The 25,444-nt window shown below is 42.1% G+C and overlaps 1 protein-coding gene across 1 annotated transcript in view; it reads left to right on the top strand.

The window, feature by feature from the left end:
* Nucleotides 1-25,224, top strand: part of TAB1 (TGF-beta activated kinase 1 (MAP3K7) binding protein 1) — a 145,302-nt gene extending 120,078 nt beyond the window's left edge. Inside the window, exons 8-11 of the mRNA XM_089674287.1 lie at nucleotides 11,965-12,109; nucleotides 12,213-12,435; nucleotides 16,250-16,400; nucleotides 22,960-25,224. Coding sequence (XP_089530413.1) covers nucleotides 11,965-12,109; nucleotides 12,213-12,435; nucleotides 16,250-16,400; nucleotides 22,960-23,170 — 730 coding nt within the window. The 3' untranslated portion in view covers nucleotides 23,171-25,224. The remainder of the gene's footprint in view (nucleotides 1-11,964; nucleotides 12,110-12,212; nucleotides 12,436-16,249; nucleotides 16,401-22,959) is intronic.
* Nucleotides 25,225-25,444: the final 220 nt, after the last annotated feature.

The following is a 25,444-nucleotide window of genomic DNA, read 5'->3' as shown; positions in this document are numbered from 1 at the left end:
GGGACCAAAAGTAATGGGACAGAATAATAATCATAAATCAAACTTTCACTTTTTAATACTTGGTTGTAAGTCCTTTGCAGTCAATTACAGCCTGAAGTCTGGAACGCATAGACATCACCAGACGCTGGGTTTCATCCCTGGTGATGCTCTGCCAGGCCTCTACTGCAACTGTCTTCAGTTCCTGCTTGTTCTTGGGGCATTTTCCCTTCAGTTTTGTCTTCAGAAAGTGAAATGCATGCTCAATCGGATTGAGGTCAGGTGATTGACTTGGCCATTGCATAACATTCCACTTCTTTCCCTTAAAAAACTCTTTGGTTGCTTTTGCAGTATGCTTTGGGTCATTGTCCATCTGCACTGTGAAGCGGCGTCCAATCAGTTCTGAAGCATTTGGCTGAATATGAGCAGATAATATTGCCCGAAACACTTCAGAATTCATCCTGCTGCTTTTGTCAGCAGTCACATCATCAATAAATACAAGAGAACCAGTTCCATTGGCAGCCATACATGCCCACGCCATGACACTACCACCACCATGCTTCATTGATGAGGTGGTATGCTTAGGATCATGAGCAGTTCCTTTCCTTCTCCATACTCTTCTCTTCCCATCACTCTGGTACAAGTTGATCTCGGTCTCATCTGTCCACAGGATGTTGTTCCAGAACTGTGAAGGCTTTTTTACATGTCGTTTGGCAAACTCTAATCTGGCCTTCCTGTTTATGAGGCTCACCAATGGTTTACATCTTGTGGTGAACCCTCTGTATTCACTCTGGTGAAGTCTTCTCTTGATTGTTGACTTTGACACACATACACCTACCTCCTGGAGAGTGTTCTTGATCTGGCCAACTGTTGTGAAGGGTGTTTTCTTCACCAGGGAAAGAATTCTTCGGTCATCCACCACAGTTGTTTTCCGTAGTCTTTCGGGTCTTTAGGTGTTGCTGAGCTCACCGGTGCGTTCCTTCTTTTTTAGAATGTTCCATACAGTTGTTTTGGCCACGCCTAATGTTTTTGCTATCTCTCTCATGAGTTTGTTTTGTTTTTTCAGCCTAATGATGGCTTGCTTCACTGATAGTGACAGCTCTTTGGATCCCATCTTGAGAGTTGACAGCAACAGATTCCAAATGCAAATAGCACACTTGAAATGAACTCTGGACCTTTTATCTGCTCATTGTAATTGGGATAATGAGGGAATAACACACACCTGGCCATGGAACAGCTGATAAGCCAATTGTCCCATTACTTTTGGTCCCTTGACAAGTGGGAGGTACATATGCAAACTGTTGCAATTCCTACACCGTTCACCTGATTTGGATGTAAATACCCTCAAATTAAAGCTGACAGTCTGCAGTTAAAGCACATCTTGTTCATTTCATTTCAAATCCATTGTGGTGGTGTATAGAGGCAAAAATGTTAGAATTGTGTCGATGTCCCAATATTTATGGACCTGACTGTAGTTACCGATTTTTAGCCTGCTTTAGTCAGGTAACGTAATGCAGCTCCCTTTTTTCAGGGAAATGGCTGCAGTGGAGAGGAGGCATTGACAAGAAAGAATGGGCCATAGGAACCTATGAATGATATCACTTCTCCAGGCTTTACCAGTTACTTGTCGAGCGTGCACTCCTTTCCCACACAGCCACTGCTAGCTGACACGGAATAACATGACTGGACAGGAGCAGGCTGAAAATAGGTAAGTATATGCATAATTTTTACACAGGTAAGTTAGCATAAGTGTTAGAAGGGGGGAGGGGACATGTCTAAGTTTAAGCTCGTGTCCTGTACTGTACTATCAGAAAAATTTGATTTTTGAACGATCATTAAAATCTATTTCCTGTACAGTACAGTGAAGGACACAGGACCCTCCCCTCTGTTATTATCTTTCTATTGCTTGCTACAAAACTGATTCTAACTAGGAAGGGTTATATGAGCTCTTCTGCCAGTGTACAATCACCTGAATGTGGCTGCATAGTAAGGATTTAAAGACGCCTGTACTGTGCTCTAGGAAATAGATTTTTCTGGTAAGTCAGAAATCCATTTTTTTGCTAACAATTTTATTTGATATCGCGGATTCGAGAGTGTGTTGTCCAGCTATCCAGATATGCAGTTTTCCTGGAATGGCTGACCATTAATACTGCCCTGGGAGCTATACTTGGAACCTGCAGAAAAAGTCATGGAAAAGGATTGTAATGCAGACCTTTGGACACTAGACACTGGGTTTCAGTAGAGGTGTTGCCAGATCACCTGTGTCATTTAGCTGCAGTGTGTTTTACAGATTTAGGGCTGTGTTGCACCCATCTGGTGGAATCCTGTCCCTGAAAGACCCCTTGATAGGCTATGCCCACCAGAGGGGAAAAGCGTGTCCAAGGGAGCTGTGCTTTCTGTGCCTTGCCTTGGTTGTGGGACATCTTGCAGACCACTGCTGCAGTAGGAGCATAGGAGCTGCGGTGGCTTTTTTCCCTGTTTTCCTCTGGGATTTTTAGTGGGTGTTGGTTGTGGTGTAATTCCATATGCTGAGTGGGAGTGGAGCTGTGACACACTGTAATCGTGTCTCTGTTCCATTTCTGAGCCTGGACTCCCTCTATTTGTATACCTGTCAGCAAATGTACCACACCTTTTTTTCCTTTTGTGCATGGCCTTTCTGCCTCTGCTGGAGCTCCTTGCTACAACAGTCCTTACCAGGACCATACCCTAGTTTCCTGTTGTCTGCAGTGATATTGTCACTGCCAGATACCTCTCCTTCTCTACTTTTTGGGATTGTAAGAATACTGCACCACTCTTCCTACTGGGGGTAGGTCAAATTACAGACACAGCATGCAGTCCCAGGGGCCCTTTCAGCTCTCGATCCACCAACAGCTCTAAAGGGCCTGCAGTATGCCATACACTGCACATACAGTTGTGACCAAAATTATTCAACCCCCACTGAAATTGAGTGTTTTGGCCAGTTTGACATTGCTTTTGATCATTCAGTCATCTTGCTTACATTTACATTAAAGAGGCACTTGTAGGTCAGACAAATATAACATAACAGTTATAATGAAATAACCACAAATGTCTTTTCTGTGCTCACAGCATTATCAGTTTTATTCAACCCCCAAGTGACATTCAATCTTAGTACTTAGTACAGCATCCTTTTACAGTTATAACAGCTTTTAAACGTGAAGCATAGCTTGACACAAGTGTCTTGCAGCGATCTACGGGTATCTTCGCCCATTCTTCATGGGCAAAGGCCTCCAGTTCAGTCACATTCTTAGGCTTGCGCACTGCAACTGCTTTCTTTAAGTCCCACCAGAGGTTCTCAATCGGATTTAAGTCTGGTGACTGCGATGGCCACTCCAAAATGTTCCAGCCTTTCCTCTGCAACCATGCTCTAGTGGACTTGGAGGTATGCTTGGGATCATTGTCCTGTTGAAAGGTCCAACGTCTCCCAAGCCTCAGGTGTGTGACGGACTGCATCACGTTTCCATCCAATATCTCCTGGTACTGAAGAGAATTCATGGTACCTTGCACACGCTGAAGCTTCCCTGTACCTGCAGAAGCAAAACAGCCCCAAAGCATGATTGACCCTCCACCATGCTTCACAGTAGGCAAGGTGTTCTTTTCATCATAGGCCTTGTTCTTCCTCCTCCAAACATAGCGTTGATCCATGGGCCCAAACAGTTCTAATTTTGTTTCATCAGTCCACAGAACACTATCCCACAACTTTTGTGGTTTGTCCACATGGCTTTTGGCATACTGCAGTCGACTCTTCTTATTCTTTGGAGACAGCAAGGGGGTACGCCTGGGAGTTCTGGCACGGAGGCCTTCATTACGCAGTGTGCGTCTTATTGTCTGGGCTGAAACTTCTGTACCCACATCTGACAAATCTTTTCTCAGTTCCTCAGCAGTCACACGGGGACTTCTCTCCACTCTACGCTTCAGGTAGCGCACAGCAGTCGAAGTCAGCATCTTCTTTCTGCCACGACCAGGTAGCGTTTCAACAGTGCCCTTTGCCTTGAATTTGCGAATGATGCTTCCTAAGGTGTCTCTTGGTATGTTTAACATCTTTGCAATCTTCTTATAGCCATTGCCCTTCCTGTGAAGAGAAATCACCTCTTCTCTTGTCTTCCTGGACCATTCTCTTGCCTTCACCATGTTTGTAACCACACCAGTAAATGTCTAGAAGGAGCTGAGTATCACAGTCATTTTAAAGCTGCCTAATTGGTGCTTATTATGCTTGATTGCTGCTCGGTGACATCCACAGGTGTTTTCAATACCTGATGGAAAGCACCTGTATGAACCTCTGTTCTTCAGAGTGGTAGTCTTTAAGGGGTTGAATAATTGTGGCAATGAAGAAACCACATAAGAACCATTTACTACTGTATTACATAAACAATTGATGTCATTTTAGTTGCATTTGGGTAGTTACAACGTCCTTGTAGGATTTGATTCTGAATACAATTCCAAATGTACACTATAGTCCCTAAACCCCTTTACAGCATTGGGGGTTGAATAATTTTGGTCACAACTGTAGTTCGCTCACTGGGTGGCCCTGTCAGCTACCTCCCACCTGACATCCCCCAGCTGAAAAATTGAAGGAACCAAGCAGATAACTGATGGCCAGCCTTAATAAGCCCAGCGATAGATCCTTTCGTCTGTGCTGTATTACATTAATGGAGGGATCTGTTTTTTTTTGTTTGTTTTTTATTAACCTACAGTGTATGATCAGCTTTAGGACCTGACACTGACACCCCGGTCAGCAATTCCCTGCTTGAGTCTTCAGGCTTCTTGCTGTCCTTAGTCCCTTCAGGTGTAGCTCCCTCCTACTCTTTATCTAGGGAGAAACATACTGTTACTGTGACAGGTTTTGTGTGAAATATCTTCCATGGTAGCCCATTCAGGGTGAAGGGTACTTCTGTCTTTGCAACTCTCTTTTCTGAACCACTTGTGTCTGTGTCTTCTGCTGAGGATGATAATTGTAATCTCTCCCTTTTAGAGGACATGGTGACCAGAGGCTACATACTAGAATTTCAGTCTTTACCCACACTCTGCTTCATGCTGTCCAATCTGCTTTCATTCCCCTGAACACCAAGTAGACCTCTGCGATGCCCTGAAACAACAACTCTCTCAGGGTTATCGCCCCTCTGCCAGATGGGACAAAGTTTCAAGGTTTTCCCAAACCTGTTCACAGTTCCCAAAGCTAAATGGGGCATACACCCAGTTATGATTCGGAAAACACTCAACATCTTCATTAATGTGCATAAATCTCATATGAAATCGGCCAGGTAAGTCATGGCCTCCCTCCAGCTGCTAGACTTCTCAGGGTACTGCCGTTGTAGAGTATTTGGATCACCTTCTGTTGAGGTCACAGTTGGCTCAGTCCCTTTCAGATAACATCCAAAAAACTGTGGAACTCGCCCATCATCTGGAGTGTCTGGGCCTTCTACTTAATATGGCCCATTCCAAAGCTTTTGTGCCTCTGGACAAGCTTCTGACTCTCTGCACCCATATTCAGACCCTATGTCTGTGTAGCTGTCTGACTATCGGCTTCTGTATGAGCGTTCTGGACCTAATACTAGCTATCTTTGAGGTGGTACCTGTAGCAATCGTGCACACAAAGATGGATGCGGTCATCCATCTTGCTAAGGATCCTCCATTTTGTATCTCTCTCCCTCCAATCCCCCCTCCCTCTCTGTTGAGTGACACGTGGTATCTGCGTGTGTATGCTGAGTTCAAAAGGCATCAGGCCCCAGCTGGAGAGCTTCATGGTTCTAAACCCCAATTAACCTGGCCCCAGTATGTCTGTGAGACTCTTGCTTGGAAAGGATCGTAAAGCCATAAACCAGTCCTTCACTAGGCTTCAAAGACATTCCAGCTAGCTGTAAAACAGACTCACATTTAAAAACCCACTTTTCCATATAATTTTATATCTTAAGGTAGAATTACATAAACATAATGCAAATATTCAGATAGCTCAGTTTAATACAAGTCACCTGATATCTTACATCCCCTAGTTGAAGTCTACAGGAGAGCAGAAAGCATATAGTTCTAGCTGAAATAGTGAACTATGCCATGTTTCATATCTAGACGTTCAGCAGATGATTCTGCATATTAATCTACCCCTGAATAGAATGTTACATGTACCCAGGGAAGGTTATTGCCCTGGTATAACTTGTGAGGGATTTTGGTTCTAGCCTGAGTCCCCCACCTACAACACCCTCCCCAAATGAGGCGATTGGTTCTCTGCTTCAAGGAGACACCCTGCTGAGTTCCTAGAAGAAGGCTGTTATGCTTGGAGCAGAGAGTTAGAGTTAAGTTGAAGAATTCTCCCTTTTAACATCAGAACCAACTTTGGGAGAAAAGGCACCCTTTTGCTCAGGACCCTTGAATCTGCTTAACCCAGGACTTTTGGTAAGTACTCTACCTCTCTAAAACTTCTTTCTGTTATCTCTTTGCTGTGTTATTGCTCTCTGTATTTATATATACATATTGGCTACATCTTTTTCTGTAAATATTTTTATTGCACCCTTTTGACCTTTTTAGTAATAAATCCTATTATCTGAAAAGTGTTGAACTCTTTAATGCAAACTAAGAACCCCCTCTCTGAAGAGCGCTACTGTGTGTTTTAAACCTCTACATATCTCTGCCTGCAGTTACAGTGGTATACAGACAATTATTCAAACATCATAGTGTTATTGCTAATATTGATGAGTTTCCTCTTTTTCTCTACAAAAAGGCGGTGGTGGCAGTGTGAAAGGTTAATTGCATAATCAACCTGACCCAGTAACAATCGCTCTCAGGCTGCAGGTACATAGATTGTGGTCCATTAGCTGGAAAATCTTTGTGCAGGGTGCAGCTGAGCGTGGCATTGTTACGCACGTGACAGAGCGGTTTTAGATTGGCTAGTCCTTCGGTCACGAGTTGGTGAGAAGGGCTGGGGGTCTGACGCCGCAATCGTCACAGTACCATATGCCCATTTCCATTCCAGACCATTGCGCTTTCTTGTTCCATGCCACCAGAATGTTGAGCTGCACTGTTGGGACTGTCTATACTCCTGTTAACTACAGCCAGACTGTTTCAGGCCTGGCAGCTCATGACTTCAGCACTGGATTTAGGAAAGTCCTTCCCTCCATCAGCCTGGAAGATCCTCATGATGGATACCAGCCTGACAGACTGGGGAAGAGTACTGGATTTACTGTCAGTCCAGGGCACTTGGTCCTTGGAAGAAACACCTCTCCCAATCAACATACTGGAGCCATCTGTTTGTCTGCTGGACCCCTCATCTACAGGGCCATCCAGTCATCCAATGCCACAGCAAATTAGCCCAGCCAAACATGATACCTGGGCCTCATTAGATTCCTAGTGGACTCTCCATGGGCTCTCCCATTCACTTTTGAAAGCTAGGAAATCCACCTCTTGAGTACCGTCACATGCTGAAGGCGTATTTTGTGTGCTGTGAGATAAAGAAATTTCATCCCAGGCAGTACTCCATGGGACAGTAACCTTTTTTGCGGTTTTTTAATTTTTTTTGGCCAGCTGGTTGCTGGGAGGATTAAAAATGCAAAACGCATAAAAAATGTAACACGTGTATGTTTGTTTTTGAAGCATTTTTGTAGCGTTTCCATGCATTTCAGGCCTGGTTCACACCAGTGCCGTTTTTGTTTTGTCCGTTTTTCTGTGCTTTTTGCAGTGCATTTTGTGTATTTGCATGCAAACAAAATCACAGGATGCCTGACACCCAAAAAAGATTCCGACTGTTTTTCAGCATCGCACGTCCCGTGATTTTGTTTGTGCGATTACGGAGCGTTTGTTGCGTGGAAAAATGTGCTGCAATCTTGGCTAAACACCCCGTATTTTCAGGTACTATTGAAATGAATGGCACCTGAACACGTGATCGCATTCATATATTCATATTTCACATTTTCACAGCACATTTTCAAATCGCAGGCAGAATTGTGACAATTCTGCCCTTGATTTCAAATGCCCTAGTGGGAACAGAGTCTTAATCTGTGTTTTTAATCTGCCCAGCAACAAGTTGGCCCAAAAAAATTTTAAAGAACGAGACAAAAACTGTGTTTTTTGGAACCAGACCTGAAATGCATTGAAAACGCACACGTGTTACGTTTTGAATGTGTTTTACATTTTTAATCTGCCCAGCAACAAGTTGACCAAAAAAAAAAGGCATAAAAAACATTAAAAACGTGCATGCAAAAATGCAAAAAGTACGGCACTGTTTTGATGCGTTTTTTGAGTCACATGTCTTATGAAAAATGCACTCTAAACGTAAAATCACCGCAAAACTGGGTAAAATTGCAGCAAAATGCGATTTCGCCCGCAATTTGAAATGCCCTAGTGTGAATGGAGCTTTATGTCCTGGTGCTTTGTTTTGTTGTGGTCGGGAATGTCATCGCATGGAAGCATACAAGTAGCGGCGGCTGTTAGAAAAATAGGAAAAGAATTCTAATATTTGATTACAGCAGACAACAGTGGTTAAACAATCTAATTATGGGCATGTGGCCATATTTATTCTGGGATTAAAATCAGAATGTCAGGGCAATTAGTTCCTATTCTGTTGTGGGTGGAGGGTAAGTAATCACATATGAGGATAGCAGTGGCAGCTGGGCAATGTTTTTCTGTTGAAGTGGGTGAGTACACATTCAACATGTACAAGCCTAGTGTACCCACCCACATTCACTACAATTCCCAAAGGTTGATGGGAAGTGTAGTTTCCTGAGAGGAGCGGATAGGCTGTTATCCCTGCTATTACACTTCCTCCTTGGCAGAGCGTATGCTGTTATTTTTTTTAATTACAGAGATGGCTTCCTGAAAATTCAATTAGATTTTTCACATTAATGGTAAGGAATTTCACAAATGTATTAACTGTTTAGTGTTTTGTGTAGGGTGGTGTACTAATGGGTGTAATTTTTTTTTGCCTATCCTTAAATTCTATTTTAGGCTTGACCATACATGCTTTGATTTTTTTTTTCGTTCAACCAACGGTCTGAGGAAAAAAGAGCGGAATTGATTCCACCATGCACACATTTGAGGTGGATGGGGGAATCCTCCCTGCTGCACTATTGTATTCTGACAACAAGGACTCACCCGCTGTCACAATAGACAGTAGCACTGCAGCTGCTAACCAAGTGGCTTTTATCCGACAGGGCGGTTGAACAGAAGTCGATTGGTAGATTGACTTCTGTTCAACTGCACTGACCACACATGGATCAAAATTGCTATTTTTCTCCATCTATGGCCACCTTTAGCAAGGACGTCTGTTTGCCAGGGCAGGTGTTGATCATGATCATCTTAACTCTGCATATTAAAGTGGAACTTTAGTCAGAAAATTAAGTTCTAATAGATTACTTCATGCTGGTCCTTTTGGCAGGTGTAACATTAAAAATAAAAGTAGGGCACTGTCAGGGCTCCCGGGTATGACCAGAGGTATGTGACTGACGCAGGGAAACGCAGACTTCAGATATGTTATAAACAATATAATTTATTAACACTAACAATACAAACAAACGCAGTGCAATACTAAAACATAACACAGTGCAAACAATCCAAACCAACCACCCACAGATAACAGTACATACAATGCAAGTGTCGTCAGGCAGGCCGGGTCAATAACAATCGGGCAGGTAGGTACAGGGGGAGCAAGCGGAGAATGGTCGGGGTCACAAGCCAGGTTCAGCAGGTAGCGGGCAGCGTGGTACAGAGGGTCAGGCAGAGGGATGATCAGGAACGAGCCGGGGTCAGAGCAGGAGAGGGTCAGCGTAATCAGAACAGGCAGAGTTTGGCAACAAGGAAACGTACTAGCAGGAACACAGGAACAAGAATGCAGGATTACAAGATACAGGGCCCAGGAAAAACACACACACCAAGGCAAAGACTGCAGGTCTGGCCATCACTTAAATACACCTGCCTAAGCAGTTTCAGGTGTTTGGCTGGCTGCAGGGTTGAGTCTCTGATTGCTGGGAGCACCCGCTGGCCAGCCCTGGTACTGCAGCCCACCAGGCAGGTGAGTCCCACCATTACTGGCAAGTCCATTCCTAACAGGCACTGTCTCATCTTGCTCTGCACAACTTCTGTTGCTCTCTGTTCTCTGCACTTGGCCAAAAATCAAATCAGAGAGGGAGTCTCACTAGAGGCTGATCTGCTGTCCGCCTTAAGATTTCCTGCTGCTGAGGGGAGACAACAGGAATGACAGTCTGTGCTGAAGATGGACAGACTGGGGAGGGAGAAAAGAAAGGCAGGAGAAGTGACAGGACAAACTCTGTTGGCATGGAGACAAAAAAGTTAAACTTACAAAGATAGTGTCTTATCCCCCTGATTTTGTCTCCTTTCTCCCTCAGCGGCCAGTGCTGTGATCTTGAGCACTGATAGCTGCTGTGAGCCTTTCCCTCTAGCTGCACCCAAAAATAAAATTAAGGCTGGAAATGCATACATTTTAATTGCACAAAGTGCTGTATAGTTTTTGAGAGTAAGGAGAGGGGGAGAGTTTTCAATAAGGAAGTGACTGCTCTGGGCTTTAGCAAAATGGCTGCCTCTGGCAAGAAGAAACAAGAGCAATAGTGGAGGCAATTTACTGCAGTCACTAATTTTGGTAGCATGATTGGTAATGTGGAATGTTTTTACCTTGCTAAGAACATAATTTTTTAAAATGTATTATGGGTAAAGTTCTGCTTTAAGGTGACACACCTACTTGTTAACCCTGCCAGTTAGTAGTTTTTTTTTTTATCAGATATGGCACTGTGTACACTTCTTCTGACCCCTATTTTGCTTTGCTATGTCACAGAGAATATTCATCATGCCCTGACAGGGACACTGTTTTCCATCCAAGCACATGCACTACTTGGCAAAGCATCATAGGGAACTGCAAGAGTTTTCAAAATAGAAGTTAACATTGACATCTAATAAAACTTTAGGCACTTGTTAACAGCTGTTACCTTGTTAAGAAACTGAACCTGGCCTACAATTGTAATATACAGCAACCTATTCTATCACCCAATCTATCAAACTTGCCCGCCTTGTAACTCACTTATCATTTCTAGTAATCTGTGGGTTACCAACCCTTTGCAGGACAATTTAACACAACCTTTCCAAACATCAAATACACTTTGTACAGTTCACAAAGGTATTATAAAATCACTGCTTCAGCTCGGCTACCCTTCAGCCTCAGTACGTAAAACCATATGCTGATCTAGTTTGATTTTGGCAAGGTGTGATTTAAGACTGAGAGGTAATTACACTCTGCCAAATTCTTAGATATAAACTTTATTAGAAAAGGCACACAGAACATAAGAATAAGAACTTAAGAGAAGTATGGTCAAAACTTGTTTGGCCATACTTTTCATGTGGGTCACAGGAGTGCACCTATTTTTGCACTCCTGTGATGCGCAGACAGCAGGCTAAAGTCTTCTGTCTGCTGATGTCACAGACCTGCTTTAGTGTCTGAGAGTATCCAGACAATAATGTTGGGATCCACCCAGATTCCTGATTACCAGCTGGCTCAGGCTCTCAGTGAGCTTTTGAGAGCCTGAGCCAGTTGCTCCTGCACTCTCTCCTTCTGAACACTCCAGTGAGTGCTGAAGGGGCACAGCAGAGAGCGGTGACTGATAATCACTGCTCTCTGCTCAGAGCAGACCTCAGATTTGAGCTATCAGCAGTCACATGATTGCTCAGTTCTTGGGGTTAGAGGCTGCGGGAGACAGCTTGTAGCATCGGACCGATGCTGCAGCAGGTTGGTAGGTATGTGTCTTTTTCTCTCTTTCAGTCCCATACTTCTCCTTTAATACAGCAATAAGCATGTAATTTTTCACTTGTCCTCACGTAATATGCCACTTTTCTAAATAAAAAAAAAACTTTTACCATTGAGCAGTTGTCTTTCAGGCCAGTACATTTTTTCTGTTACTAGCACAGGAGATATTTCACTAGATATTAAAGTTGATTGAAATGTATAGTTGCATTTAGTAACTGTGTGCTCTTGTGCTTTAGTGCAGCCAAATCTAAACCAATCACAGCAGAGCCGGAAATCCATGGATGCCAGCCTCTGGACGGAGTTACAGGTTTTCTTGTGCTGATGTCAGAGGGTCTTTACAAGGCTTTGGAAGCTGCACACGGGCCTGGGCAAGCTAATCAGGTACCATTAATAGGTGTCCTGCTAGTACCTAGCAGTAGTTTTGAGATTTTATAATGGTCATATACACTGTTTGCCTTCTAATCATTTTGTTTTTGTTCAAAAGGAAATAGCAGCAATGATTGCCACAGAGTTTGCCAAGCAAATGTCTCTGGATGATGTGGCACAGGCAGTAGTGGAGAGAGTGAAGAGGATACATCATGATACCTTTCTCAGTGGTGGAGAACGGGCCAAGTTCTGCACCAAACATGAGGACATGACCCTTCTTGTTCGTAACTTGGGCTATCCCTTAGAAGAAGCCAACCAGCCTACTCTGACACCGACTCAGGGTTTGTGACAGTTTTTGATTACCATTTTGATAAATATGATTTTCATATCTTTTTTTTTTTGTACAGTACGGGGCACAGGAATCGATTCAAAGACCATGGCTTATATGCTGCTACCTTCTGTTGATTGGACACCTAAAAAGGGAAAAACCAACAGAGTGGTTGTACAGGTAGATCAGTAGCAGTAAAGCAGTGTTAGTTGCCAGACCCAGTTGTGCCACCTCCCTATTGAAATTAGGCTACTTTCAATAGTGTGGCAAGGTAATCCTATACCCTTGATTGTTTTTAACTTGGCTGGTTTATTTTTTCATGTTATACCTCTTAAATATATAACCCTATATACTCCTGAAGAAAAAAAGAATACCTCAAAACATGTTGGGTGTGCCCAAGTCTGGGGATCAGTGACGACAAATTAAGCACTATGGGACACTGACATACCCTTTACTAGGGACTGTTGGGTATCTTTATGACAAGTTGTATTGCTATACACATTTGCAACACACCAGCCTATATACTTTTTAAGTCTTTTTAATCAACACTGTAAATTTTGTTATATGCTTTAATCCGTAATATTTTGGTTTAAAAAAGACCCAGAGAAAATGCATGACACACTGGGTAGATTGATAGATCAACTTCTGTACAACCAGTGTTCCCAAAGTTGGAACTAAATTCATCTGGTCTCTGCTGAAACGGATGAATTTCGATCCATATATGGCCAGCCTAAGGCAGAATTCACAGCCACTAAGTCTGATCATTTCCAGAGGCAATGGTCACTCCAGGAATCTGCGGTGGCCATCAGCTGCTAATACTCTTCTTCCTCTCCTCCCCCTGATTATGTTCATGGGCCAAAACCAGAATTCCCTTGCACACTTACAGTGGCAGAAAGCAAGGGGAATACAGACATTTTCTCAGGGATGGCTAAAGGATTTTCATCTCCACTGTTTCAGGAAGTTACTCCTTTGGTTTCTCGCCATATGATGTTTACTGTAGACTCATTGACTGAGGCAGTGCATTCTAGTTCCTGAAGGTATACACCTAGTCTGACATAGGTGCCACATGCTCTAAAATGCACAAAAAAGATCTTTTGTAGAAAACCTTTCCCTACCCTGGATCACACAAGTTGGGCATTATACAACGGTTGGCCAAACTTGCAGAGGTAATTTCTCCCTTCTAGCAATTCTGAGCCTTTTATCCTAAGAACATAGAATTTAACAGGAAATGTTCTGAAATCCTCCCCCATCCATTCTTGAACTGATTGCTTAGTCTACTTTTTCTGTTGAGAATAACTCAAGCTCAGTGAGGTTTTTCCCCCCTTCTAACAAATGCAAAGCTTTGTATCCTACGGACGTAGAATTTAAAAAGAAAAGGTCTGTCCACACCAAGGTCCGGGCCTTACTTGCACTTGTTTGCCACCACCTTGCCTCTCAGCCTCCTCCAGTCAAAGAACTGTCGAGTGGCTGACCTCCTGTATTCAATAGGCAGCAGGGCAGCCACTCACTGTGGGACCTGGAAGCTTATGGAGATCACTGAAATAGCAGTGTATACTATAGTGATTTCCAGCTTTCAGGAGCATCAGTCAGATTTGATATATACATAATTACATTGGTCCAAGCTGGAGATATGTATTTATGTATAATATAGCTATGCCTAGACATGTAAAATTTCCGGAAGCCATGGGAAAACAACATTTTTTTCCCTGATTTTTTTCTGGAAAAAAATGGAAATTTTCATTAAAAAAAAAAAAAAATTAGTGTGGAGTACTCTTACGAATGCAAACCCATTTTGTGACATTGCAGATTGCAGCTTTGCTCTCAGCAGAATTTGCATGGTGAAATGGTTTCCAAACTCTAGATCAGGGTTTTTTAACCTTTTTACCTTTGAGGAACCGCTGGCAAAAAGTCTGAGATCTCGGTGAACACCTGAAATAATTTTCATATGTACAGCCCATGGAACATTGATGTGATCAGCGAGCTGTAGATATAACAACAATTATTCTTAGAGCATTAAACAATAGAATAAATATTAAAAAAACTTACCTCCTTAATGTAAAACTTGTGCTTGCTTTTTTCTTCTTGGCGCAGATGCTCAATTCTGGGTCAAATGTGAGATAAGCGGTGTACAGGAAGTCTGCAGGGCAGAGCACAGGAGATTCAGGAGGGAACCAGTACAGGAGGGACAGGAGAGAATTATACAGGGAGGATAGGAGGGAATAGTATAGGGGTGGCAGAATAGTACACTGCAGAGGGGCTAGGAGAGAACAGAATAGGGGAGCCAGGAAGGAACAGCATAGGGGCGCCAAGAGGGAACAGTACAAGAGGAGCCAGGAGGGAGCAGTATTAGAGGGACCAGTAGAGCAGAGGTCCCCATGGGTTACGCCACAATATGCCAGTACAGGGGGCTAGGAGAAAACAGTACTGGATGGCACAATACTGGGGTCTGTAGTGCTTTTCCTCATGCATAATAGCTCAGGAAAGCTGCTGGATCGTATCTGGTGTGCTGATATCCACCCACCCTCCTCTCGCATCCATCCAGAGTGATGTTGCACACAGGCACCTGGAACAGACAGGAGGGGAGTGCCGGCTGGAATCTACACAGGACAGTCATGCAAGTTATTTCCCTCTGCAGCTATGTGGGTATGCGATCTACCAGTCTTCTGCTTGTGATTGGGCAGATCATGGCAGGAACCCCAAGATATACCTATCATGGAGCCCTGGTTGAGAAACACTTTTCTAGATGTTGGTCTCAACATTTTACTGAGAGGAGGAAAAGAAAAAACAATTTACTGTCTGTAAATTTCCACAGTAGAAACTAGACATTTATCAACTAGTCTTAACATAAAGTATGGCCAAAACCTCAAGTAGTAAAAGAAGAAAAAAACAAGTCCCTATTATCGAGATTGTTTTTTTTTTTCTTTCTACCATGTTAGTGGTGCTAAACTATTGGACCCTTTCTTATGCTTTAAATGATCCCTTTGTGCCTTAGGGACTTGATTCCACAGGACTCCTGATTTAAGGAAACTATTGTCTTTTTAAAGGAGGGCCACAGCTCAGGGGTGACAGAAGAGTGAGTGAAACAGGGGGCTAATTACTCTGTTTTTGCCTCACTCCCTCCTGGTGGCCAGCAGACAAATTCCTTAGTAGTAGTAGTGTTCTGCAAGCCATCTTGGGTTAGGTGAGAGGCCAAATAGTGGTCAGTCTGGTGGGAGATCCGCCTACAAGAGAGATTCTTTTGTCCTGCGTGCATGAGGGCTAATTCTTGCATCAAAAGCCTGGTCACTGCTGCTCACACTACTGCCGTGTGGCTGAGTCATTCTTCTGGGTTTTTTACCCCCAACCTTTTTATTGTCTGGTTGGCCATGTCTAAACACAATCCTTCAGCACCACATTTTCACCAACGCCAGATCTAACAATTCTTCTTAGAGCCCCTTTTTCAATTGCCCTTTATGAGACTAAAGCTGGCTGTACACTGATCGACTTTAGGCTTGTTCAATCATTGTGTGGCAGTTCCCACTCAACAGAGCTCGATGGGACATGTTGGAAACTTTTTCTGGATTAGTAGTTGCAGCCAATCATTTACAGCCGCTGATTATTGTATTCTGGCAGTAGCTGGTTCTTTTGTCAGAATACAATGTCCCATCGGGGGGGAGTGTTGGGGGAGAGAGGCAGACCCAGTCATCAGAAGGTAGCAGCATGGTCAATGAATTGATTCTTTTGACTTGTACTATGCTTCAAGATATGGAGTTTACCAGTACAGCAAATTTCATATTATCTGTTATGTATATATTTTTCCTATTGACATGATTGCCTGCTTGTTTCAGGTGGTCGAGTATACCCTGTGTCTGTGCCCTATTCCAGTGCACAAAACACTAGCAAAACCAGTGTTACTCTGTCGCTGGTAATGCCATCACAAGGGACAATGGTGAACGGAACTCACAGCAGCTCAACACTGGATGGAGCGACTCCAACCTTGTATGTACCAGTTATAAGTAATGCAGGCCCCAAGTGGGCAATTTATTGAAACCTGAGGCACTATCATTAAGAATTTTTAGGAGATTTTAATCCATTTATGTTTGTTAGTTCAGCAACTTGGTCAGTTATGTGGGCATTCAGCCTGATTGATGATCTAGGCCAGAAATGGATAATCCAAAGTGTTCCACATTAAGTAAAACCAAAAATTCTAGTTCTATTCTGGTCTGTGTGCTTAAAGCAGTTGAATACTATGGAAACAACTATATGGGTTCTGTAACTCTGTCTAGTGTTGTGTTTCAGCCTTAGCCATGTCTTTGTGTTGCCCTAAGCTGTAGCTGACTGTTTAGGGTGTAGCAATTCATTAAAGATTAATTCCAGGCATATTGCATTTTTACATAGTTGTATTGGTCCAGCTTGGGCCAATGTAACTATATGTAAAATAAACCTATATCATACCTGCCCCTTGCCCTTAGAAGCTGGAAGTCACTGAAGTAGACACAGCTACTTCAGTGATCTCTCTCTGCTTCCAGGTATTGTGCTGAGAGGTGGGCCTGATGGATTGTGAACAATACATCAGGTTGACTGCTCAGCACAGGCACCATGTAGAGAATATAAATATAATACAGACTGTGCTACAGGCAAAAAAAGTGCGTCAAACTAAAAAAACTGGTCTAGTCACTCCTGACCGCTGCTATTCTAAATGATGTACCATCACCAATCCAAAATAATAGATATGGAACAGCGCTACCTGCGCTAAAGCCACAAGAACACAATATTCAATAAAGTATGCACCACTCATATAAAAGTGCAATGTGCAAAACCACAATCTCAAATCTATATTCAATTCGATGATATCCATATAGAGTGCATAAAATCAATCTACAAATATATAACACACCCCCTTATAGTAATAAACGTGCAATATGTTCCAAAAGGTGCAATAAATCCCTCAGTACTCATATCCTTAAATACCCCTCACTGATATCCTTATAAAAAGCATATCAATATGCAAAATATATGTAACATCCCCCTGTAAAAAAGTGCAATATGCTATGTAAAAGCAATGAATATACAATAATGCTCACATAAAGTGCAAAAATTGATGTGCAAATCAGCATATACAAACTTAATTCATATATAATTCATATAAACTGTAGTGTCCATAAAATGTATAAAACAGTCCACCAGTGCAAAGTAAACTTCTGAATCTTCTTGTAACACCCCTACATTAATGCTCTTCCACCACCTAATGAATTGAATAAACTCACCCAAGTGATATGCTGGTCAAATCACTCGTAACTTTCATGCGCTCAAAAGGAAAAGAAGGCCTTCCGCTCCAAGAGGACGTCAAGTGACGAAATGTGTAGGGTGGGGCTTGGAGGTGACATCACCACGCACAGCGGACGTTGATCTTGCGGTTTGGGTTCAGGGCCGGAGACCACCTGTCACATGCTTATGCTTTTACAGTTGTGTCAGTGGTAAAACTTATGAGTGTTAATTTATTAAGTTTTTTTTAATAAATGAGTCTGATGGTTTTAAGCTATGAAAGCCCCCCTCTTCTTTTTCCTTTTGTGCGATCTAAAGTTACGAGAGTGCTGTTCCAAGAAGCCCGAGGCAATAAGATCACGAGACTGCAGAGCGTTACTCCCAGAGCAACATTTGTTTTTGCTGGTCTATGATTTGACCAGCATATCGCTCTGGTGAGTTTATTCAATTCATTCGGTGATGGAAGAGCATTAGTGTAGGGGCGTTGCAAAAAGATTTAGAAGTTTACTTTGCACTGGTGGACTGTGTTATACATTTTATGGACACTACAGCTTATAGGAATTATATATGAAATAAGTTTGTATATGGTGATTTGCACATCAATTGTTGCACTTTATGTGCACATTATTGTATATTCGTTGCTCTTTCCTAGCATATTGCACTTTTTTTTTTTTTGCAGGGGGATGTTACATATATTTTTTTCAGATTGATTTTATGCTTTTTATAAGGATATCAGTGAGGTATTTCCTGCACTTTATATGAGTATTAGGGGATGTTGATTTATTGCACCTTTTTGAACATATTGCATTTTTATTACAATATGGGGTGTGATATATAATTTGTAGACTGATTTTATGCACTTTATATGGACATCATCGGAGATTATTGAATGTAGGTTTGAGGTTGCGGTTTTGCACATTGAAATCTTATATGAGTGGTACATACTTTATAGAATATTATGTTTTTGTGGCTTTAGTGCAGGTAGTGCTGTACCATTCAGAGAATGGTTTGCATCTTCTGAATGAATGCAAAGCAATCTCTGATTGGAGAAAGTGGTGAAGGTTGGCTGCTCAGCACAGCACCCGGAAGTAAGTGGAGATCACTAAAGTAGTGGCTTCTACTTCATTGATTTCCAGCTTCCAGGGTCACCGGACAGTTATGATAAATACATAGTTACATCGGTCCAAGCTATGTAATAATGTTCCATCCAAGAATTATTCTATATACCATTTAGTCATTTTTTTTTATTCACATTCTGATATCCAGTTAGCTACATATAAATATTATTTTCAAGAAAATCCACAACCTTCAGTGGAGTAAAATGGTTGTGTCCATCCCCCTTAAAGCTCCTGGGTTTTTCCAGGACTGGCAATTGCAATTTCATTTAAAGATTTTAGCTGAAATACAACCTGCTGGTAAAATGTGGTATTATGGCACAACCTTAAAGTGATATTAAAGCTTTGTTTTTTGTTTTTAAAATTAAAATGACAAACATTTTATACTAACCTGCTCTGTGCAATGATTTTGCACAGAGCAGCCCCGGTCCTCTTCCTGGGTCCCACGCCGGTGCTCCTGGCCCCTCTTCAGTGGGTTCCCCCATAGAAAACCGCTTTTCATGGGGGCACCCATGTGGGCTCTATCCCCAGCCACCCTGTCTGCATCCATAGACACAGAACCTTTAGAACCACTTTGAAATCCAATAGCTTTCTGTAAGAAATATATTCTCTTTAATAAGCTCAAAGTCAGCTCTAATAATCTAGAAAGTGATTGAAATACCTAATTGAGGTCCATTTGCTTCCTTTTGGTCTGCTACATATACCATATTTATTATATTTTGAAAAGTGCAAAAATGACCTGTTGATTTAGCCAGAAGTCCTGTGAGCTGATAACTTCATGCTCTCTGCCCATGCACAAAAGGGTTATGGAGACAAAGCTGTGTTGTGTCAAGGAGGGAGGTATGAGCATACTATACTTCTGGCACATCAACAGGTATTTTTTTTTTTTATACTTATATCATGTTTAACTCATTTGCTGCCACTGACTTATTTCATGTTGTCAGCAGTGGTGTGTTTTTGAAATGTGTAAATGTCACAAGGCAACATCTACTTTCAGATGAAAGCAATCCAGTGGCTGTACAGGGATATATACATTTATTTTTAAAATGAGCACCTCCATCCAGAACAGATTTTTCCACTCTGGGCAGTGTAGGAAAGGGGTTGCTCGACTGCTAGGTGTATCGACTATACCTTTCCCCACAGTTGCCAACTGTAATAGGCCAAGCTTGATTTATCAGACCTGGCAGTAAACTGCACCCAAACACAGATCTATCCTTTTAGAAATACTTTGTGTTTAAAAATAAACACTAATAATTTTGCCATTGTGTGTAATAAGCATTTGGTAACTTGAGAATAAAGTTGCTTTACTTCTTTTTCTTCATATTTGTGACTCAGCATGTACAGATCATAGTATTGTAGGTGTGGAGGAGTTCCAAGATAGTTTAAAGCTGAATTAGCAGAAATAAAAAAAAAAACAGTAGTAGTTGTATATACATTACAAAATAGTGGTTATAAACCCCTGCTTATACCCACTAAAGTGACTAGCCACATGTGATACACAGAGATGAAACCAACCCTTCCACATAAGTTGTACCTGTTCACCTTTAGCACTTCTCTTCAGCCTTCTAAAACACACGGATTAAAGGCTTTTTCTCAGCTCCAGGGGCAGGGTTCTGGTGTCATATACTGCACACCACAGAGATGAGTGTAATCTGAGATATGAGTGGATGGAATGGACATACCTCCCTCTATACAGTCTCATAGGGAAACACAAACATTTGAGGCTGCCAATCACTTTCCATGTGCTAGAGTGGGGGATCATCTCCTACATTCTGTGCTGTTGAGATAACCTGTCAGAAGTGACTTGTGCAGATAGCAGAGGAGAGATCAAATAGGAGCCACACCTAGGTGCTTTGGATTGGGGCAAACACACACAATAGGGGGATATACGTTGTTCATTTTTCATTTCAGATGTTTATTTTATTTATTACAGGTACTTATATAGCGCCATCAATTTACGCAACGCTTTACATATATATTGTACATTCAGATCAGTCCCAATAGATTAGGGGCGTACAGTCTAAGGTCCTTAACTCACATTCATACATACACATACTAGGGCCAATTAACCTGCCAACATGTCTTTGGAGTGTGGGAGGAAACCGGAGTACCTGAAGTTAACCCACGCAGGCACAGGGAAAACATGCAAACTCCAGGCAGGTGGTGCCATTCTTGTGATTCGAACCAGCAACCTTAGTACTGCCAGGCAGAAGTGCTAACCATTTAGCTGTTGTACTGCCCCACTTTAACTCTTGTGTAAGTACCTAAAGTTATCTTAAAGATGAACTGCAGGATCTAGCTAACTTTGCAAATGCAGATCACTCTCCCCAAGCGGTGTTAAATTGCTAACACAGTTTAAATCATGTTGCCTTTTTTTGTAATCTATTTTCAGTCCCAGTGACATCCTGAGATCCTTGGAAAGAGTGCTCCTTTCTAGCACCAGGAGGAGGACTTTCTTGCTGCACTAAACATCCGAGCTGGAAAACAGGGCTACATTTCCCATGATGCAAAGCAAAATGCAGGAAATGAGAGGCAGCATGTGCAGCGAATCTGTGGAGGAGGGGAGGAAGAGTGGAGTTGGTCCTGAGGACTCTATCTCAGGCACACCCACATAGCCAACCACTATCCTGATGCGCACTGTGGGTGGTTCAGACCAGAAGTCTCAGACTCCTGAGTCCTTCCAGTACAGCTAACAGGGATGCAATTACATCACTGATCGCTTTAAAGTACTAAAGCAGAGCAGGGACAAGACTGGTGGCCAGGGGATACACTGCATATTAGCCATCGGTCTTGCTACACGAATATTACAAGGAATGAAGCCCTGATTTTAAAAATACACCCTGGATTTCTCAAATAAGGGCACAGTGGGGAAAGAAAAAAAAAAACAAGCATTTTATATTAAGGTATGTAAGCACCAATGTTTACAGGTAACACTATTTGCCCAAAATTCAGCTATAAAATCAGCCTTCTGTAATCCCCTTTCAGAGAAGAAGGGCCAGTCAGGCTCTGCCTCAGTCCACATGCTGACAGGAGAGAGCAGTGTGCTAAATCCAAATTAGAAAAAGAGAGGAAGGCGCCTCTAAGTGCAGTATTGACAATTTATTAAGTAAACAATGGAAAATTTGCACTTACAAGATAAACGGTTAAAAAGACTCATCGTGTGGTGATTAGATCCAGGTGGGACATCCAGCCGTCCAGCAGCAAACTATGCCTATAGGATCAGGACGTAGAGTCCAGGATGTGCCTGTGCATTACAAATTATGCTTGGAGAGCAGAGTCATTTCGGAGCATGCTCAATAGGCTCCTTCTTCAAACCTCAATAAGGTAGAGGTCTGAAGAAGGAGCCTATTGAGCATGCTCCGAAATGCATTACCGCCCCCTTCACCTGCCACATCTGACTCTGCTCTCCAAGCATCATTTTTGATGCACAGGCACATCCTGGACTCTACTTCCTGATCCTATAGGCATAGTTTGCTGCTGGACGGCTGGATGTTCCACCTGGATCTAATTACCACACGATGAGTCTTTTTAACCGTTTATCTTGTAAGTGCAAATTTTCCATTGTTTACTTAATAAATTGTCAATACTGCACTTAGAGGCGCCTTCCTCTCTTTTTCTTATTACTGCATTAGAGCCTTGCTTCCACTCCAAGAAGAGCTGCCTCAATGTTACTGCTCCCATCCATCCATCCCTGATATCCATCCGGCACCTTTATCTTACAGCTACAGAGGTTGGGCTCCAGCAAGCGCGCCCTATATAATGTATACATTTTCTGCTAAATCCAAATTATCTATTCAGCAGATAGGGGATGTGTTGCTTGACCAAACTTTTTACCACTACTGTAGTGGTCTAGGACCTGGGCATGATGACAGGTAGAGTAGATCAGTTCATATGCATGTATTTTAACTGTAGATTTATCTTTTTACTCAGAGTTCAGCTTTAAGTCTTGTTTAGAGTGAATATTAAAAAGAGATGTAGGTAAAATGGTGCTGATTTGGTTTAGCAGGCATAAATTTTATTTTCTATACAGGAATGATGGTATCTCTTTATGGTAGTAAAATAAAATTCTGCATGTTCTTGACTTTGTTACTCATTTTGTTCACATTTTATGATGCTATTCTGTCTTTTATGTTTTCTCCATCTAACATTTTTACCATCTGTTACCATTTTTTATCAAGGCAATCGCCAAGTGCTACGCTTCAGTCCACCAACACGCATACTCAGAGCAGCAGTTCCAGCTCAGATGGTGGCCTCTTCCGCTCTCGCCCATCTACCTCTCTTCAGCCAGATGAAGATGGTCGTGTGGAGCCTTATGTGGATTTCACAGAATTCTACCGACTCTGGAACATGGAACATGGGGATCCTTCAACTCTTGTAACTGCGCAGTGAAGCATACATCAAGCTTGGGCTATTCCTCTCCTGATCAGCAGTGACTGTTGCAGCTTTGTACCTCTCAGACCTCCAGTATATCTAAACAATAATGCAATATATTGCAGCTTACTAGTTCTTTGATGTAGTGGATGCATTGGTACATTTTACACAATTACAGAAATCTTGAATCCTTGTAACTTCCTGTATACTAAAGTATCAGCTTTCTCAGCCATCTTCTGTGAAGTTCAAAATCCCCTTGCATGTAATGGAAAAAAAAAAAGCGGAAGACAAGGTGTTTTTGATCCAAATCAGGAGAGCAAGGTGAAAACCCAGTTCCTCAATAGATACAGTACACTGAGTAACATTGTCTCTCTAGGGGCAGGAAGCGTGTTGCAGGCAGTATCTTCATGTGAAAATAAAGTGAAAAAAGCCTGAAAAAAAGAAAACTAATGCAGTCACTATAACTAAGGGCCAGTAAGCTGAAATGTATTACATTTTTTGTTTTTAGGCTAAACACTTTAAACCAAACTTGTGCTCTGCCCATTTAGGGTAAAACAACAGGTGTGTTTTAACGCCTTCCTCCTCAGCATTATATACTCAACTTTCCTTTGCTCCTCGGTGCTTTATTCAAATGCTGGGAGTAAAGGAAACAACCTTCAGGTTTGGTAAAACATGTGAGTCACTCCTCCTGTTTCTAAAGTGTCAGCACTGGTGCTTGATAATTTAATTGGCCCAGCCTTGTCACATGGGGAAGGAACATAGTTCTCAGCCCTCTGTAAGCTCCACTTACAGAAGTCAAATGAGACCATAGGGGGAGCAAAGGAAAGGTGAGTATGTGATGCTGGAGAGGGTGCACAGAAAGGAAAGTCACATACATAAGCAATAGTCTAGTTTTTTAGGTCAAAGTTTGCTAATTGTGGTAGTGTGCTGATTAGTGCTTTGCCAACACCTCAATGCAGTGTTAGTTACACCTACCAGCCCCCACTGGGAGGTTAGGAACAAATGAGAAACACAGTAACACCATCCTCCCCCACTTGGCTGCTTGGCCTAGGCAGAGTTTAAGCAAACCTGGAAAGAGTAACCTCCTCAAATACAGCAACTTCACATGCCAGGGCCGTGGACCTTTGCAGTGAGCCCTCCCTTGGACTAGCACTTAGAGACACACTGAGGCAGCCACACGCCGAATTACAGGAGACCAGGTTTTTCATAACTTCTAAGGGGCTTGATGCCATTTTTTAATTGTGTAGACCAAGAATTTTTAATTACAAAGAGCAAGATTTCACAAATAACAGGGGAGTTAACGGCATGACAGTGCTTTTTTTCTTACACCTACAGTTCAGTTTTTAGATAATCTTTTTTCATATGTATACAACATTAAAGGACTTTAAAAAAGATTGTCATCACAAAAGAACAAAGGGTAGTAAGTGCAGACTAAATATGTTTATTCTTACTATGTGTACTGCACCTGATTTAGGCTTGTGACGGGTACGTTTTTTTTTAGAAAGAAAACTATCCCCTATACATTGCAAGGATTTTAGCAAACATTGCGGATGCTTATTTGTTGCTGTTCTGTAGAACACTGCTGCAAGCCCTACCCTGTCCTCTTATCTTCAAAATGAAAGCTAACTGGGTCTCTCTTCATTATAACGATCTAAGCAGTCTCGGTAATGAAACAACAAACATCAGTCCTATTAAAAAGACAGGAGTTTTGGGGTACCTATAGACATGGGAGGAGTGACTTTCAATCTATCGAAAAGTATCTGAATTGAGCAGGCATCTTTGACACCTTCAGAAAACCCTAGCTAACCATTCTGTGGGATATGTAATCAATAAGTTTTGGAAAATCTTTTCCAATCAGTGTTAATCTCCTGAAGAAAAGCCAAAGTTGCCATCCCACAGCTCTGTAAACTTGGTCCCTCCCTTCTCAATGGAAGTGTTAAAGTTAGAGTTAAAAGTGTAAGAGAGTGTCTGTTTTTTCTCTGAGGTTGTTCGAAATGTGCTTGCATCACCAACTGCCCTCTTTAGTGCATGAACATTCATTATCACCAAAGTAATAAAGACTTTGGAGAAAATCAGCGAGCCAGTCACATGTAGCAAATTAGATTTCTGGGGCCTTCTGTACAGTGTTTAAAGAATGCCCCCAGGGTTGCCATATTTGCCATCAAAACACATTTTAAAAGATTATACAACAAGCACCAATACTATTTGTCATGAGTTCATGTATAAAAGAAAGCATATTGGCAACTAATATATACAAAATGTGACCTGATTTTGCATAATGCAAGGAAAGCC

Source organism: Staurois parvus, unplaced genomic scaffold (assembly GCF_062004578.1).
Source record: "Staurois parvus isolate SC_StPar_1 unplaced genomic scaffold, SC_StPar_1.0 ptg000149l, whole genome shotgun sequence".
NCBI lineage: Eukaryota > Metazoa > Chordata > Amphibia > Anura > Ranidae > Staurois > Staurois parvus.
The sequence above is the reverse complement of the archived record's forward strand: the minus strand, read 5'-3'. Positions and strand labels throughout refer to the sequence as shown.